At 34.0% G+C, this 18,336-nt stretch overlaps 1 protein-coding gene across 3 annotated transcripts in view; it reads left to right on the forward strand.

Moving 5' to 3' along the window:
* The window catches only part of IPO11 (importin 11), a 157,589-nt gene that overhangs the window by 64,098 nt on the left and 75,155 nt on the right, over positions 1–18,336 (forward strand). For all 3 annotated transcript variants that reach the window (XM_019743722.3, XM_019743732.3, XM_088796520.1), the window contains 2 exons: positions 2,274–2,387; positions 9,897–10,012. In XM_019743722.3, coding sequence (XP_019599281.1) covers positions 2,274–2,387; positions 9,897–10,012 — 230 coding nt within the window. The remainder of the gene's footprint in view (positions 1–2,273; positions 2,388–9,896; positions 10,013–18,336) is intronic.

Consider the following 18,336-nt stretch of genomic DNA (forward strand, 5'->3'; position numbering starts at 1 on the left):
TGAAATATTAAATATTCTGTTGAAAATGTTATCTAAAAGATGAGGTGTTATTAGGAGCTTGTTTTTTTAAAACCCCCTGTGGATTTACCCTTGTTAAAACATTTGTTAGGCTGTCACATATTTAATTTTCATGTTTTCAGTAATGTATTATGAATGAAAGTGGGTATCTCCCAATAAGTGATAAACTAACTAATAATTCTGGTAGTATTCCCACCCAAATCATGATTTTTTTTTTTTTTTAAATAGAGATGCCAAAAGATGAGTTAATGTAGAATACTTTTTTATCTCAATTGTGTTATGTTGAATATTCAGTTGCTATTATAGGATTATTATTTAAACCAATGTCTACAAAACATTCTTAAATCCATGTGTTTTTTTAAATGTTACACAAATACTTGATTTTGCCCTCCCAGAAAAATTGCAGTATATCTTTCACCTAGTTTCATCAGTTATGAACATTTTACCACGCTTGCTGTTCTTTCTTAACAAATGTGCATATACAGATTTAAAAAAAAAAATTAAACCATTTGAATTTTAGGTGCAAACATCATGACACTTCTCTCCAAAATAGTAGACCTCTCCATCTTAAGCAAAATCATGATTAGACTCGGGATTTAACATTGACTCAGTACTGTTGTCTAATACGATCAAGTCCATATTCAGATTTCCTCAGTTGACCCAATAATATACTTTTTAACCTCTGTCATCCTAACCTTAGGGAATGTGTTTGACTCTCATGTGATCATCCCTCTGCTTTTTAGCCCCCAGCCCTTTTATGGTCTTTTACAATGGTGACTCTATAGGTGATTACTGAAATAGTTGTTTTGAAGCACTAATTTTAATTTAGAACATCATATATTCTAATGAACAGCTAAGATTGGGATATAAATATTTTATGACTTTCAAATATAGCTAGGTACTTTGGTTTTATTACCTATTCTATAATTTATATCATATACTTACTTTCTGTCATTCCTTGGAAAGTATTCTATTTGTTCAAAACCACAACTGGTGTATTTTCATTATCAGTACAATATGCTCTTATATGCTGTTTTTAGTGGAGTATGAACAAGTTAGGTATTTTGAAACCTGTGTTTACATATGAATTGGTCTGCTTTTATAAGCTAATTGGAGTTATCTTTAAGATAGATCACTTAGCAAAATTAAATGCGCAACAGATATTACCTATTATAATAGTTTAGTTCAAACTTTGAAAATTTGGTAATTTATTATAAGTAAAGAGTCTCTTGATATTTATTCAGTTTTGTCTCACTGAAATATTTGGACAAATGTTTGCCTTCCTATCTTTCTGTACGTCGCTCCCTCCTCTCCCAGGGAGTGGGGTAAATCCTACCTTTGTGCTGCTCCCCTTTTAGTGTATGCTGTTTTATAAACAGAATAAAGTCTCACTCTTTCAATTTTTAATTTCAATTCGTGGGATGAAGTAGATAGTACTGAAGCTGTGACAGTAATATTTCTGTTTTATCACGAGGGGTAATCATTAGAGCAATTGCAAATACTGCGCCCGTAATCCTCGAGCTGGAGCATTGTCTAGCTTCCGTGTAGATCCATGTTATTTTCCAAGAAACTCATTGTCTGGCTGTGCTGTGCTTCAGGGTGTATTTTTAAAACTGGTTAGCTTAATCCATAGTGGGCTTAACAATTTTATCCTTTGAAAAGGATTTCCTTCTCCTGTGTTTCCACTGTACCTCATGTATACCTTCACCATTGCACTTACCCTTTCTCATTGTAAAAGGTTGTGTGGTCTCCCTTCTATCCTTTTCTTTACGGTACTTTGTGCTCAGGGCCTGATACTTACTTGGCAGATGCCATCAGATAATTGTTGAATGAATGAGAAAATACTGACTTTTTTAAACAGTTATTTCCAGTTAGGTAAGCTGTTTTATTAAAAAAAGAACCAGGATATAACAGTATTTTCTATTAAACTCTAAAGAAATAACTGGCCTCAATATGTTATTTTATATTCCTACATTTTATTTCATGCAATAAATTTGGTACTTGTTTAAAATTGTTTAAAAATATTTACCACAGAGCTTTGTGTCTTTATATGATGTCTGATTTATCTTTTAAAGGCTATATGCTAGTGCTCGCTTTGGCAGCACATATACTAAAGGATATATGCTTAATATATACCTCTAGTAAATATTAAATATTTGTTGTCTGGGGCTTAATAGGTCTGTCAGTGTTTCTTGAAGTAAGTCGCTTTCTTTCCTAATACAGTTCTTTTGCTTCCCCTACTTTTGTTGTGATAGATACGACCATATGTAGGATGTTTGGTGCAATATTTGCCTCTTCTTTGGAAGCAGAGTGAAGAACACAATATGTTGAGATGTGCTATTCTGACAACGCTTATTCATCTTGTTCAGGTAAGTTACTTCTCCACAGTTTTTTAGTTTAGTATTTTCTTTCTTTAAAATTTTTCGTTGTTTTTATGTTGTTTATGTTAATGGTAGTGAAAGGCCTCACATTTTATGTTTCATGTGTGAACTAAAACTGTTTAAAGATGATTTCTACTTTTTAAAGATGATTTCTATCCTTAGATGTAGTGGTCTCCAGTGATGGTAGACTCATAATTAGTGCAGTTCATTTTACCTTGCGGGCAGTTTTCTTGGTATTCAGGATTTTTCTGCATAAACTTATTCTTCATTTTCATTCTTTTTCCTTGATTTAAAATTAAAAACTTCCCTTTCAGAAAAACAGGTGAGTTGCTTTTGAGGGGAGGAGTGAATTTCGTTTTAGACATCTTGACATTGAGGTGCTGGGGTGTACAATAGGTAGAGAGGAACCTAAACTTCAAAGAGAACGGGACTGTAGTTCTCATTTGAACTCTTAAAGTGAGTTATAGTCTGATAGTGAGTCTGTAGAGAGGGAAGCGCTTAATGCCAAGACTTAGAATATCTGGGTAAGGGATGCTCAAGTAATTTTTACTGCCCTGGCTCCAAAGTTTGATAGATTTTCCAATGGGGAGAGCTCTCTCTAAATTAAGAATTACTGCTTTACATGTTCTAATACTTTTTTTTTTTTTTTGTAATCCTTTCTAGTATTAGTTAAAAAGAAAACCTTTCTCAGGCACCCTGACACTTTTTTGAAACAAACTCATTTTTTCAGTAAATATCTATGGATGAGCTTTACAGTTACAAATTTTTGTCTAAGGAAGTTTTAGATAGATGACTAGTGATACAACATTTTTAAAAATGTACTTTCTCTTTAATACGTGTCTGGCCTAGCATGTCTTCCTGTGTATCCTTTAATTCTTGTGATTATTCTGAAAGGTCTTTTATAGATGAGGATACAAAAGGTAATTGAGCGACTAGACCGAGATAGCTCTTATAAGTAACAGAACAAAGAGTGACCCCCACATCTTTTGCATTTTGTGTCTTTAAACTCAATTTGAAAGTTTTTTAAGGGAGGTGTGAAAAAACCCAGCTTCTCTGTCTCTTCAGGCAGTGTTGCCTCAGGAAAACTTGGGAGGCCAGAGCAACCTACCTGGAATGGTTGGAGTATCTAGGGCCTTTTCCTTTCATCACGACACTTAAGTACCCTGTATATTTGTATAGACAAAGGGTACAAGGTTCCAGCCAAATAATAATCTGTACCTCATGGGAGAAAGCATATAATGTTTAATATTAAAATTGAGACTGTAGCTTAAAATAAGTCTTTGAACATTTAAGAAGATTGTACTAAGAGTTACTGGTAAGTTTCTTTTCATGGAAAAAACTGCCATCTTACGACTTTTAAAATTTAACAGGCATTTAATAGTGTAAATTTTTATTTTTTTTTAGTTCTGGGATCCAAGACCCTAGGCCCTGACTGGGGTAGGTAGTAATGGCTGAAAATAAACTTTCTCGTCTGCAATAGTTGGCTTTAGTGGAAGTAGGCATTCATTCATAAAATAAACTGCAATATGCAATATGTGGTACTCAGCACTGGGACACAGAAATGAGTAGAGCAAGCTCTTTGTGAATGTGGCTGTCGAGAGAAAGACTATCAGTTAGTTAAGTGCAGTGGGGGCACATGGTGGGTTACTTATCTCACATTTGAGGGTGAGGTGGACCATCAGGAAGGCTTCCTGACAGGTGGTACCCAAATAGTGTTGGTGTTAAATAGTGTTAAACAGAAGGTATTAATGAGATGATGGTTCAGGGATGAGGGTGGTAAGGATATTTTAAACAAATTGGCCAGCCTGTGTAAAGCCCCATAGGCATGAAAGAATGTGGTACTTTTCGTTTCTTCTTTATAGGTTTGTGTATTGATCAATTTTACATGTTAGATAAGTGAAGGAGTCAGTTCTTGAAGACTTTTTATGGGACGTAGCAGTATCTCCATTTCCTGTTTGGTGGAAGAATGCACTTTCAACATTTTAACCCTGTCTCTTAGGCTTTTTATCTCTCTAGCTCTAAGTAACATACTTACACTGTTCATCCTTTATTTAAACATTGTAGGCTTTCTCTCTTGACTGCCCTCTACAGAGGATGAAGATTTACTTTCTTTCTTTCATTCCCTCCTATGTGACTACTATTCCCCCATCCTACCACTATAGTTATATTGTAATTTAAGTTAGGTCACTGTTTAGTGGTTTTATATGTGTGACTATACAAAGGCTATTGAAGGCATATATCATTGCCTTCAATATTGTGATTTATTTTCTTTCTTGTACAACCATTCTCCTAATCTCCAGTCCTGTATTAGTAATTTCATTTGCATAGTTTATAAGTTTTCTATTACTGTGTAACACATTACCATAAACTTAGTGGCTTAAAACAACATCCATTTATTAACTAGTAGTTCTATAGGTCAGAGGTCTGGCATACCATGTCTACACTCTTTGATGGGGTCTGACAGGCTAAAATTGAGCTGTCTGCCAGGCTAAGTTCTCTTTTGTAGGCTTTGGGGAAGAATCTCTTACACACTCAGCCAATTGGCAGAATTCAGTTTCTTGATCTGTAGTATTGGGGTCCCAGATTACTTGCTGGCTGTCAGCTAGGGCCCATCTCAGTCCCTAGAGTCCAACCACTTTACTTGAGCACTTCTCACATGTCAAATCCCCCAAGAGTTTGAGTCTCTGACTTTTCCTTATGCAACTAGACAGAAAAAACTCTTTTAAAGGGCTCATGTGGTTAGGTCAGGCCTATCTGGATAATATTATTATCTTAAGGTCACTTGATTTGGGACCTTAATCACATCTGTAAGATTCCTTCACAGTAATATCTAGATTAGTGTTTGATTGAATAACTGGGGAATGGTGTGTGTGTGCACTGGGGTCAAGAATGGTTGGTGGTCATCTTAGAATTCTACTTACTACATTTAGTTTTCTATGTAATTGAATCCATACTCTTCACCTGTTATCTAAACATTCCCTCAATATGTTCAGACATATAAGGTGTTTTGTTATTTTCATAATCTTGAAATCTGGGACATTCTTATGTGCTTTAGTCTGAACTGGTTTTACCCTATGCTTGTGCACAGCTGATAGAACTGGATCCCCTTTCACTGTCATCAAAAGGATTCTTGCCTATCTTTTCTGTGGGATACCTGTTTTCTCTACCTGTGTTCTTTTTCCTTGTTTTACCTCTTCTTTCTGATGGAGCCCATACATGTCAGTGGCATTCTGCAAAAGGTTCACAGGAGGTAAATTTTTTTGATATTTTTATATGCGTGAAAATGTGTTTATTCTGTAGTAGTATAACTGGGTATAAAATTCTAGATTTTTTTCCTCAGAATTTTAGAGGCATTTTTTTCCCTTTGTCTTCTAGCTTTTACAGTTGCTCTTGGGAACCCCTAGCCATTTTATTTTAATTGCTGATTCTTGAATGTGTCATCTCTTCTTTCCCTTTTTGATAACTTTTATGATTTTCTCTGTGTTTTTCATTTCAATTTCATGATGATGTTGGTGTATTTTTATTCCAATGTTCTGGACACTTGGTGGACATTTCAAACTGGAAACTCATGTTCTTGGGTTCTAATTATGTTATTATATTTTATTATTTCCTCCCCTTCCTGATTTTCTTTTGTCTTTTTCTGAACTTCTTGTTACTTAGGTAATAGATGAATGAACCAGTCCTCTGTTTTTCTTACTCTTCTCTTTTACTTTTTTTTCTCTTTGTCCTTTTGCTCTACTTTCTAGTGAAATTCCTCAACTTTATCTTTGAAGCTTTCTATTGAGTTTTTCTTTTCTGTTATAAAGTTTTCAGTGTTTATGAGTTCTTTCTGTGTTGTTGAATAATCATTTTACAGCATTTCATTTTTGTTGCATGAATGCAGTGTTTTCCAAGCTTTCATCTCTATGTGTAGTCTCTGTTTTCTTTCATGGTGCTGTTTTCTATTTGTTTGTTTTGTTCTCTGTTTTTCATATTAGGTATTTTAGTCATGTCTGTTGATTCTTGGTTGTCTGCTTTTTTGTGTGAAAAACACAAAAAAAGAAAGAACAGTGTAATGAACCCTTAGGTAACCATCACCGAACTTCAAGAACTGTATCAACATTTTGTCAGTGTAAATTTAGGAGTGGGAACTAAAAAGCTGATTGGAAGGGTTGTTTATGCATGGAAAACTTGCTGACTGGATTTTTTCTTTAGGATGATCTAGCTGGGTGGTTTTGTAGAGGAATGGTCCATGTTTTTGAGATCTTTCCTTAGTGAAAGATTTTCCATCTCATGCCTGTTACATGTTACATCTCCCTGTTTTATATAGTATCCCTGCTCTTGATAACCTGATGTCTCCTTGTCTTGAGACCACTTGTTTTACCAGAAAATAAATGGTCGGTTTTATGCTGGATCAAGGGAGGTCCAGTTGTTTAACTGTACACATGGATGAGATCTTGGCATCAAACTGCCTTTTGAACACTTTCTAGAGGTCCTTTTATTTTTAATACCTCCCTTTCAACTTCCCCCTTCCCAAAATGCCTTCTGCTATCAGTTCCTGAGTCTTTTGGAGTTTCTGTAATGTAAATCAGGCTGCTGCTTGCCCTTTTTTCACTGCTGGGTTTGAGATTTGGTTTCTGAGCCAGCTAAGTCAGTTATCACTTGTCTTTCTTTCCAGCTTCCAAAATGAGTTGCTTTTATCTCTCTTTATACTATCCTTGTACTTAATGGTTTTAGAGCTTTAAAAACACATCCTCCTATATTCTTTTAGTGGCTCTTGGGAGAGAACAGTAATAAATGCATGAGTTAAATCTGCCAACTTTTTCCATATATTAACATAGCGATTTTTAATACTGAGTTGTTTGCTCTAGCTGCTCCATAGAATACGTAGCTTGAGTATGGGTGCCTGGTCAGGAAGGTGTAAAAACATATCTTGCAGTTCAGAGGAAGGTGTTGTTATTTTTATTTTAGAAAGGTAATCAGGGTACCACTGGGGACTGGTTTGGGATAAGATAAAACTAAGACCAGGGAAAGTAGCCGGGAGCCTCTTCTGTTAGACATGAGAGATGATGACCTGAAGTAAAATTGTGGGGAGAAGAGGAATGATTTGAAAAATATTAGAGAGAGAATTAAGGATTATTTAGCTATGGGTAAGAAGGAAGAGGAACCAGGAGGTTGTTGCAGTATAATTTATTACTAGAAAAATAGTCATTCATATCACTTGAGTTAGGAAATGCAGGAAGAGGAACCACTTTTTAGGAAAACAGTGAATTGGTTCCATAGTAGACTTAAGAGTTTGAGATGCCTTCTGGGTGATGAAGTCCTATAGTCATTCAGAGTGTTCAGAGATTTGGGTTGGAGATAATAGATTTGAACATTATCAGCATATATAGTAAATCCTTAACATTGTTGACTGGTTCTGCCACTTTAAGCAAAATGAGCTACAGCAACCAATTTTACTATAGGCTAATTGATATAAATGTGAGTTAACTTCCTATGGCATCTCATCAGTGTTATAACAAAAAGACGTTATTCGAGAACCTGCTGTACATGAGACTTGAGAAGAGAGCCAAAGACAATAGCCTGAGAAATGCCAGTGTTCAGTGTGTGTTATTTTCTTTTTCTCTTTAAGTTAAAAAAATAATGATAGATTCACAGGCAGTAGCAGGTAGTACAGAGAGAGTCCCTTGTCCCTACACCTATTTCCCTTATGTCGTAGGTAATTACAGTAGGATATGATTTTTCCCCTTTAAGCATTGCTGATAATTTTATTAACAACTCATGAATTTATTTTTGAACTTTCAGAGTAGTATTGTAGACAAGTCTTATAGCTATAGCCATGGGCCAAAAGAATGTTCGGGTTTACTTAAAGCTGCATGTCTGGGATTGGTCACATTTTTTAGGCCACTAGATAACAAAGGTGAATGTCTTCAAGCTTGGACTGATAGTCTTGCCTGTTCAGCAGTTGCTTAATTTAGTTTTGCTAATGCTAGCATATTATGTTTATAGGGATGTACTCGTAAGTAGATCGATTCTAATTTTCCTAGGAAATCTTAAGTCTACTTGATAATCAATATAAACCTGGCTAATTTTTCTAAATGTTCTTTCTTTTTTTGTTCTGGTAAAGATTCAGCTACAGAGAGTGATATTTTAACTGAATTTTAAGGCCCAATATGCTACTTTATTAAATGTGACATTTTTATAATTCTCTTCTTTCGAAAAATCTTTAATAAGGTCTTTCAACTTATTTTTAGTTATAGAAAGGGCCTAACTTAACCTATTTAAGGATAAGCTTTTTATATTTCCACTGAAGTATCTAGGCTCCACTGATAAAGACAATTTAATATATATATATCACCAAAAGAGGAATGCATATATATTTTCTTGTATTGTAATTTTCTATGAACTATATTGACATTTGAATTATTTCCAAAGTGAGAAGGTGTTTGATAGTTTATTTGGTTTCCCTTCTGTGTATATCAGATTATAGAGATTATTACAGATTAGAAATGGACTTTTTATCCTTTTTGTTTTCTTTCAGAGTGCCTAACTTGAGTGTGATACACTGAGTCAACTTTCATAGGACAGTAATTAGTCAAATTAGAATTATAGATAAAATTCTATCTTCTTTTTCTATCTTTGTGTTCTGAGCTCATTAAAAATATTAGCAAAATTTCTTCATTAAAATAATATGTGCATATATTTTTTAAAAGTTTGACAAAAAAAGTGAAAGAAAAACCTCTTTTTAGCCCCTTCCAACATCCTTTTCCCCTTCCTATATTTAATTAACGTTAACATTTTTTTCTATTTTCTCCCAAGACACATTTTTATGCATATGAGGTCGGATAATTAAGGTGTGCTGATGTGGTGGAAAGTTCGCAACCTTAATTGTCCAGCCTTTGTATAGCTGCACATATAGAAAAGTAGCTATTAAAAAAAAATTATTTGGCATATGGAATTGTTATATATACTTCTGCACCTTTTAAATCTGATTTGTAATTTTTTTGGTGATTGTTTTCCATGCCTAATCCTTTTTCATGGCTACTCAGTATTCTAAAATATGAATGTACCACAATTTAATTATCTGATAAGCATTTAGGTTAGGTTCATTTTAGACTAGTTATTTAGGTGAGATAACTTACAGAATTTAATATTTCAGTGTGAACACCTCTTTAGAAGTCACAGATGGGAAAATACATGTATGTGAAATCTCTTTAAATGAACAGGTGTGCAGTCTTAGTGTATATGGTTTTACTACCTTTAGGCAATTGAATAGTTTTTGTTTGTTTGTTTGTTTGTTGCCTTTTTTTTTTTTTTTTTTTTTTTGCTATTTGCTTTCTAATTATCTAACTTTGTTTTAGTAGTGTTTATAGTTAGGACCGTCCTTTAAAATCTGATTGATTTCTTTTCATAAATTGGTTTTAGGGCTTTTTTTATATGACAGGTGATTTTTTTGGTGGGGTGATGGTACCTTAGAGTGTCTTATGTTATTATAAGTTTTATTTATACTTCCCATAGGGATTAGGAGCAGACAGCAAGAACCTGTACCCTTTCCTGCTCCCAGTTATTCAACTGAGTACAGATGTTTCCCAGCCTCCACATGTTTATCTTCTGGAAGATGGTTTAGAATTATGGTAAGAGGAAAAACTTGATACCATGGATCTTATTTTTTTTCTTGGCCTTCCCTACTCTCATGCCAATAAAGCAAAGGTCATGTAACTGGGCTTAAAAACTCAGCATTTTAAAAACAAAAACATAACATCAGTTTCTCTGAACTGGGTAACGTAATAACTCCATCTTTTCTTGGCAACTGTTACTCAGTGTAGGCTTATAGTAGTCAAAGTTAAAGGGGAAGTTTCAGTAAGAACTCAGGCTGCATTTCATCTTTTGGAATTTGGAATGTAAAGTTGGGATCTTGAAAATTTTTCAAACTGAAAATTGCCTTAAAACTTTTAACAATGTGTTAAGTTAGATTTTGTAGGAATCGTTCAGTTATTTTCAACCTCTTATCTTACCCAGTAATTTAAGTACTGAGATTATATACCTCAACCCCAAATGTTAGTACTACTTATTCTTCACTTATATTTTATTTTACTAAGTGGGTAAGTATAGTGTATAGTGTGAAAAGGTTAAAAACACGCACGCACAAACACAAAAATCTGTTTCAGTGGCAGCTCAGCGCCACATATGTAAGGAACTGGGGTAGGAAATCATTTTGCTTTATTAAGTTTATCTTATTGATGGTAGCAGTTTTCTGCAAGGCCAATCTCTGCTTCAGATGTAGTTTATAATATAGGAGGGGTGTAAATATTCCAATATATAAACTGATATTGGAATTATAAAAGCAAATCACAAAAATTAACCATAGAAAAATTATCGTTTGGGACCAACCTCCCTCCTCCCTCCTTCCCTTCCCTTCCCTTCCCTTCCCTTCCCTTCCCTTCCCTTCCCTTCCCTTCCCTCCCCTCCCCTCCCCTCCCCTCCCCTCCCCTCCCCCCTCCCTCCTCCCCTCCCCCCCCTCCCCTCCCTTCCCTTCCCTTCCCTTCCTTTTGCTTACATGTCTAGGGATGAACTGTTTTTTGATTCATAGAAATTATCTTTGGTGCAAATTACAATCAGTGATCTGTATTAGAACACTAGATATACGATTTTAAAACATAGGTAGATATTTATTTGCAATGTATATTTCTCATATTTTCTAGGTTATGTTGTGTGAAGTTAAATAATTTCTGGATGGTCTGATTGTAAATTAGCATATCTTGGAATGTTTTATATTCATATATTTTTATTTGTACAAGGTGGATTACTTTAGATAAGAGATTGGGAATTTTATTCTGTAAAGGAGCAGACAGTAAATATTTTAGGCTTCCTGAACTGTGCACTGTCTTAATGATTCAACACTGCTCTTAGCACCGAAGCTGTTATAGACAGTATGTCAACAAATGGACACGGCTGTGTAGCAATAAAACAACATTTACAGAAATAGGATATGGATTAGATTTGGCCCATGAGCTATAGTTTGCCGACCCCTACTGTAGATTACAAATTAAAACATTAATCTCTGGCACATAAATACTTTCCTGTAAACATGTATTAGGTTGGTGCAAAAGTAATTGCGGTTTTTGCAATTATTTTCAACCTTTTAAATCGTAGTTGCTTTTGCACCAACCTAATAGATACTGCCGTGTTTCCCCGAGAATAAGACCTGGTGGGACAATCAGCTCTAATGCATCTTTTGGAGCAAAAATTAAGACCTGGTGTTATGTTACATTGTGTTATATTATTAAAGACCTTTATGTTATAGTAAAATAAGACCGGGTCTTATATTAATTTTTACTCCGAAAAACGCTGTAGAGCTGGTTGTCCAGCTAGGTCTTATTTTCGGAGAAACATGGTATATGATATTGGCTAGTAGAAAAATTAAAAATATTAGTAATAGTGAAGAGACATTCAGATATTTATCAGTAGTATAGCCTTAGTATATTAATGTGTTTATTAAAGGTGTATAAATTTTCTAAGGATTACATAAACAGGGAGTAATATAAGTTCATTGCTCTGTTAATGGCAATTTCTTTTTCCCTAGCCTTTAGTTATAACTAAACAAAATTAAATCATTATAATGCATTTTTTTAAATTTACCAAATTTATTAATAGCTAAGATTCTTTAAAGAGTCAGGGTACACATTTCTTCATATATTTTTCTTAGTGGGTTAGAACTCATTTTGAATCAGATATCGGTGCCAATCCCAATTAAACCACTGTGTTAGGTCTGTAATCATCTTGTAAACCTTAGTTTCCTTATCTTTAAATGAGGAAATATAATTCCAACTTTTTGTGGTGGTTGTGAGGATGAGATAACATTTGTGAAGTGGTTAGCACTTTGTATATGACATTTAAAGCCTGAAAATTGGTGAGATTGCTTAGGAAGAGAAGGGCAGATAGAGAACATGCTGCTCAAGGCCGACTCCTGAAGAACTAGAGGTCATTTAGAGGTCACACGAGGAGTCAGCTTTGATGACTAAGCCAGGAGAGGGGCTATTCCCTAAAAAGAAGGAGTGGCCTGCTGTGTCACATGTCGGTGATTGTCCTAGTAAGAGCGGTACAGAGAGGTGAATTTGGCCACATGGAGTTGCTAGGTGGGGTTTCAGTAGAGTAGTAAGAACATAGTTTAGAATTGGTGTAAACTGAAGCCTGAATTGGAGTTAACTAAATACTGACTGTGAGCAATGACAACTTGTTTGGAAACTTTTGCCATGAAAAGGAGTGTAGAAATCTGGTAACCATTGGCTGGTGTGGGGAATGCAAAATCCAGAGGGATGGATGAGACTCCGGAGAGAGTCAGATAATTGAAGGTGACAAGAAGGGATGGGATTCAACGCAAGTAGAGGGGTTGATTTTTTTATTTTTATTTTTTTTAAATAACAGCAGGGACACTTCATCCGTTTTAATTGGAGGCAGCAAGATGAATTTCTGTGTTCTAGTGGAATAAGATAGGAAGGTGTTCCATCTAATAGCTTCTATTTTCTCAACAAAATATGAAGTGTAGTCATCAGCTGAGTGTTGGGCTGGAGTGGAAGTGTGTGAAGATATGAGAGGTTTGTGGGGAGGCAAAGGTATAAAACTGTCATGTTGAAGAATGGGAATTTGAGCTTATTTGGGATAACCTGTACCACTTGATGTTTGTGGTCATATATATAAAATGAAACTCTTCAGACTGATTATGTGATTTTTTTTTTTTTTTTAATGGTCTCTCGCGCCGCCCTCGCCCCCTTGATTCATCTTGCTAGATAGAGATTTGCCAACATTATTAGTCTTCTCAAAGAACCAACCCTTGGCTTGGGTGCTCTTTGTTGCATGTTTGTTTCCTATTAACTTCTGCTCTTATATTTATCTCGTCTTTCTACTTCTTTAGGCTTTTTTTTTTTTTTTTTTTTGGACATTTAACCTGCATTCTAAGATTTAGCTCAATAACCTTTAGTTTTCTTTTATAATATAAACATGTAATAGTATAAAGTATTTTTTAAACAGGATTTGAACTAAAGACATTGCATGAATAATTTTGTTTTGCTTTTTATTTCCAGGAAATAGAATCAGGTAATGAATACTGATAAACAACCAGCATTAGCTATAGACCATTAAATGTAATAATGTTCTTCATCATTTAAAAAACTAATTTCATTGCTGTTTGTCATCTTCTCAGGAGATTATATCATTCTATTTTTTTTTTTTTTAAACTCTCTCTTTAGAAAACTTTGACTTCCTGAGATGAACATTACTTAGTAGGGTAATTATACTTTAATATATTGCATAACTCTGTTTTCTAATATTTTATCTAGTTTTATTTTTTCCCTCTGTTTATAAATGAGTTGGATCTATAATACACATTTTGTGATACTATTTGATCTTACATCAAGTTTCTGTTTATTTTACTAATTTACCAAAAATCATTTCGTTTGTACTAGAACGTTCTCAGTAATATGGTAACTATTTTAGGGAACATTTGAAAATTCGAGAATAAAGGGAACTGTAGAGGGACTCACGGCACAGCTCAGAAGTCAATCACAGTTTTGATAACATTCTCAGGTTGTTTCTTAGTTGTTAGTTTATAAATATTTATTTTGGTTTTGATTTTCGATGTCTGTTAATTTTGGTACTTAGTCCTTTCAAGTACTAATAAAAAAAGATATGTGCATTTGTTTTATCTGTTATTTTTAGTTTTGTTCTATCTCTTAAAGTACATTTGTTAGAGATTTTTTTTTTTTAATATGAAATAACTACATGGTTTATGAATTCCATGTTTCTCTCATTACTTTATTTCTACTTCAGATTTTTTACTTCCTACACTTAGTTGTATTTATATTTTCTTAAAACTGTAATACAATTGGTTAGTTTATTACCTTTGTTCTTTTTTAAAAGATTTTTATTAAAATATAGCTAACAAACAACATTATATTAGTTTCAGGGGTACACAATAGTTAGTCAACATTTATATACCTAAAGAAGTGATCACTGTAAGTCTAGCAACCATCTGACATTTACCACACTATTGCAATAACTGGGAAATTTGAACCTCTTAATCCCTTTCACATATTCCCCCCCCTTTTTAATTTTTCAACTGCAGTTGGCATTCAGTATTACTCTGTATTAATTTTAGGTGTATAGCATAGTGGTTAGACATTTATATAATTTAAGAAGTGATTCCCCTGACTAGTCTAGTACCCACCTGGCACTATACATAGTTATTACCATATTATTGTTATATTCTCTATGCTTTACTTTACTTGCCCATGACTGTTTTTTCACTACCAATTTGTATTTCTTAATCCCTTTACCTTTTTTCACCATGCTCCCTAACCACCCTCCCATTTATCACCCCAATAAAGCTATTACCCATCTAATACCATACATAGTTACTACAATATTATTGACCATATTCCTTATGCTATACCTTAGATACTCATGGCTACTTTGTAACAACCAATTTTTACTTAGTCCCTGCTCCTTTTTCACCCACCCCCAACCCTTGTCCTACCTTTGTTCTTCTTAAATGCTAAAACATTTAAAGTTGTGAATATGTTTTGGAGTACAACTGCCTATTTCCCTTAATTCTTGATATACTTGTATAGGATAATCTATTATTTATTTCGGTGGTAGCATTTCAATTTTTTAATGACTTCTTTGAGCCAACATTTATTTTTTGCTGATGTTAGAGTACAGATTCAGGTCTGGACTTATTGCAATGTAAATGTAACATGTCACTTGTACAAATTTTAAAACTTAATGTGAATTTTAATGACTTATTATCAGCTTAATTTTTGTAATATGTTCACATAAATAATAATGATGGTAAAGATGCAGACTCTTATATATCTATTATTTTTAACTGTATTCATCAAAATAGTAACTTTTTCCTTTTCCTTGATGGTAAAGAATTTAGTGCTTTGATTTTGTTTCCTAAACTTCCTCTCTTTCCCAAATCCTTATTTGTTTAATCTGGAGTTACATACCATGCCATTTTATTTAAACAGTTTAAATTCTTCGAGTCTTTTTTGTTCTTTTTAATTACATGATTTACACTGTGGAAACTAATGTAAGAAGTGAGAGTGCTAATGACCTGAATGGCCTTTTTACTAAGGTAATGACAGTGGGAGGGAACTAACAAGCTTCAGACAGATCTTGATCTGGACCCATTGACAGAGAGTTTTTTTAAACATCTTCTGGGATTTAGAATATGCCCTTCATTTTTTTTTTCCTCAGGGAAATCCCATGAGTTTTTCTTGTGGTTTCATGGTTGTTTTAAAGATGAATAGGATAAATATGTTTTTTTTCCCTGAAATTTTATTTATTTGTATTTATTTATTTATTTTAATTTATTGGGGTGACAATTGTTAGTAAAATTACATAGATTTCAGGTGTACAATTCTGTATTACATCATCTATAAATCCCATTGTGTGTTCACCACCCAGAGTCAATTCTCCTTCTATCACCATATATTTGATCCCCCTTACCCTCATCTCCCACCCCCCACCTCCGTTACCCTCTGGTAACCACTAAACTATTGTCTGTGTCTATGAGTTTTTGTTTCTCATTTGTTTGTCTCGTTCTTTTGTTGTTTTTGGTTTATATACCACATATCAGTGAAATCACATGGTTCTCTGCTTTTTCTGTCTGACTTATTTCGCTCAGCATTACACTCTCAAGATCCATCCATGTTGTCACAAATGTTCCTATATCATCTTTTCTTACCGCCGAATAGTATTCCATTGTGTATATATACCACAACTTCTTTATCCATTCATCTATCAAAGGACATTTTGGTTGTTTCCATGTCTTGGCCACCGTAAAGCTGCAGTGAACATTGGCGCACATGTGTCTTTATGTATAAATGTTTTCAGATTTTTTGGGTAGACACCCAGGAGAGGGATTGCTGGGTCATATGGTAATTCTGTTCGTAATTTTTTGAGGAACCTCCACACCGCCTTCCATAATGGCTGCACCAGTCTGCATTCCCACCAACAGTGTATGAGGGTTCCTTTTTCTCCGTAGCCTCTCCAACACTTGTTACTATTTGTCTTGTTGATGTTAGCCATTGTGACTGGGGTGAGGTGATATCTCATTGTGGTTTTGATTTGCATTTCTCTGATGATTAGTGTTGTTGAGCATTTTTTCATATGTCTATTTGCCATTTGTATGTCCTCTTTGGAGAAATGTCTCTCCAGGTCCTCTGTCCATTTTTCAATTGGGTTGTTTGAAATCTTATTCTTTAAAAGTTGAATCAAATCTTGTTATTGAGGCAAGGTGTCTAGAGATGCCATTGCTTGTTCGCTTGGGAAGTACTTCATTTTGTGGGTGGCTGGCTTCCACTGTGTCCCGCCCCCTCTGATTTTGTCATTTAAAACTTGCAAAATAGTTTATACTTGTAGATACAAAGTAATACGGAGCTCATATTATTTGTAATTATTTATAACTTACATAAAATGAAAATCCATTTACATTCCCGGGGTGAGAAATGGAACAGTAAGAACGTCTGTGAAGCTCATGGTGTGTGGCATATTTGTTGAATCCTCCTGCTTCCATGCCAGGGAGAACCTGCCGAACCCGTATTTTTGTTTTCAGTCCTTGGTCTTCATTCTTGTGTTTTAATGTTTTAAAAATTATGTGCGTGCATCTCTAAACAATGTGTTTTAACTTTATGTAAATTGTATTTTATGTGTTCTAACTTGCTTTTTTGTCTCTCTATTTTGAGATTTATCCATATTAATGAGTTTAATGCTGTGAACATAAGAGAATTCATTCACTCATTTGGCATTTTGTTTGAATTTCAAATAATGTGACTCTGAACATTTTTTTTTACACAACTCCTAGTACAAATGTATGAGACCTTATGCACTATATACATTCATGCCCAGAAGTGGAAATGGTTTGGTCATAAGTGTATAATATACACATAATCTCTTTACCAGGTAATAATTGTTTTCCAAAGTGATTATACCAACCTGATAACTCCTATCAGCATTTTTCTATAACTTTGTCAATATGTGGTATATCAGATGTAAAATTCTGGTAATCTGGTGGGCGTAAAATTGTCCCTTGTTTTGTTAAAATTTACATTTTCTTGCTTACACATCAAATTGGATATATATGTATGTATATTTTTTTATAAAGTTTATTGCCACCTTTTGTATCTTCTGTGAAATGTTTGTTCATGTGTTCTGTCCATTTTTCTCTTCTTTTGGATATTATTCCTTTGGATACTATTCATATGTCAGTTACATGTATTGCAAATAATCTTCGCCCAGTATGTGACTTACATTTTAACTTTTTTGAGGCCTCTTGATGCATAGTAATTATTAATTTAATGTAGTCATATTTAAATGTCTTTTTATTTGATTTTCTCTAACCTAAAACCATAAAAATGTCTTCCTGACATCTTGTAATGTCAAGTTGTACCCTTTTCATATGAGCCTTGGAATTACTTCCTGTATTTTGTATGAGGTAGAGGTCCAATTTCACCATGAAATATTGAGTAGTCCACCTTTCCATACTGAGTCTTGGAACCTCTTCTGTCATAGTCAAAAAGATCTGTTTGTTGTGCTTTCTATTCTGTTTACAATATTAATTACAGTGGTTTTATAGTAAATCATATATGGTAAAACAAGTATATTTTCCTACCCCTCATACTTTTTGTTTTCTTGAGAGATGTTTTGTTCTTGGTCATTTGCCTTCCATATAATTTTAGAATTAGCTTCCTAATTTCCAGGAAGAGCACTGTAGGGATTTGAATTGAAGTTTTATTGATTCTGTGTAACAATTTAGAGAGAGTTGACATCTTTATGATGCTAGATTTTTGTGTCTATGGTTCTAATAACCTCGTCATTTAAATCTTAAGTGTTTGTTTTGATGTATAGAAATTCAGGTGATTTTGGTACAGATGGTCTCTGACTTACAATGGTTCAA

The sequence above is a fragment of the Rhinolophus sinicus genome, chromosome 3 (genome assembly GCF_057876585.1).
Source record: "Rhinolophus sinicus isolate RSI-liver-muscle chromosome 3, RSI-T2T, whole genome shotgun sequence".
NCBI lineage: Eukaryota > Metazoa > Chordata > Mammalia > Chiroptera > Rhinolophidae > Rhinolophus > Rhinolophus sinicus.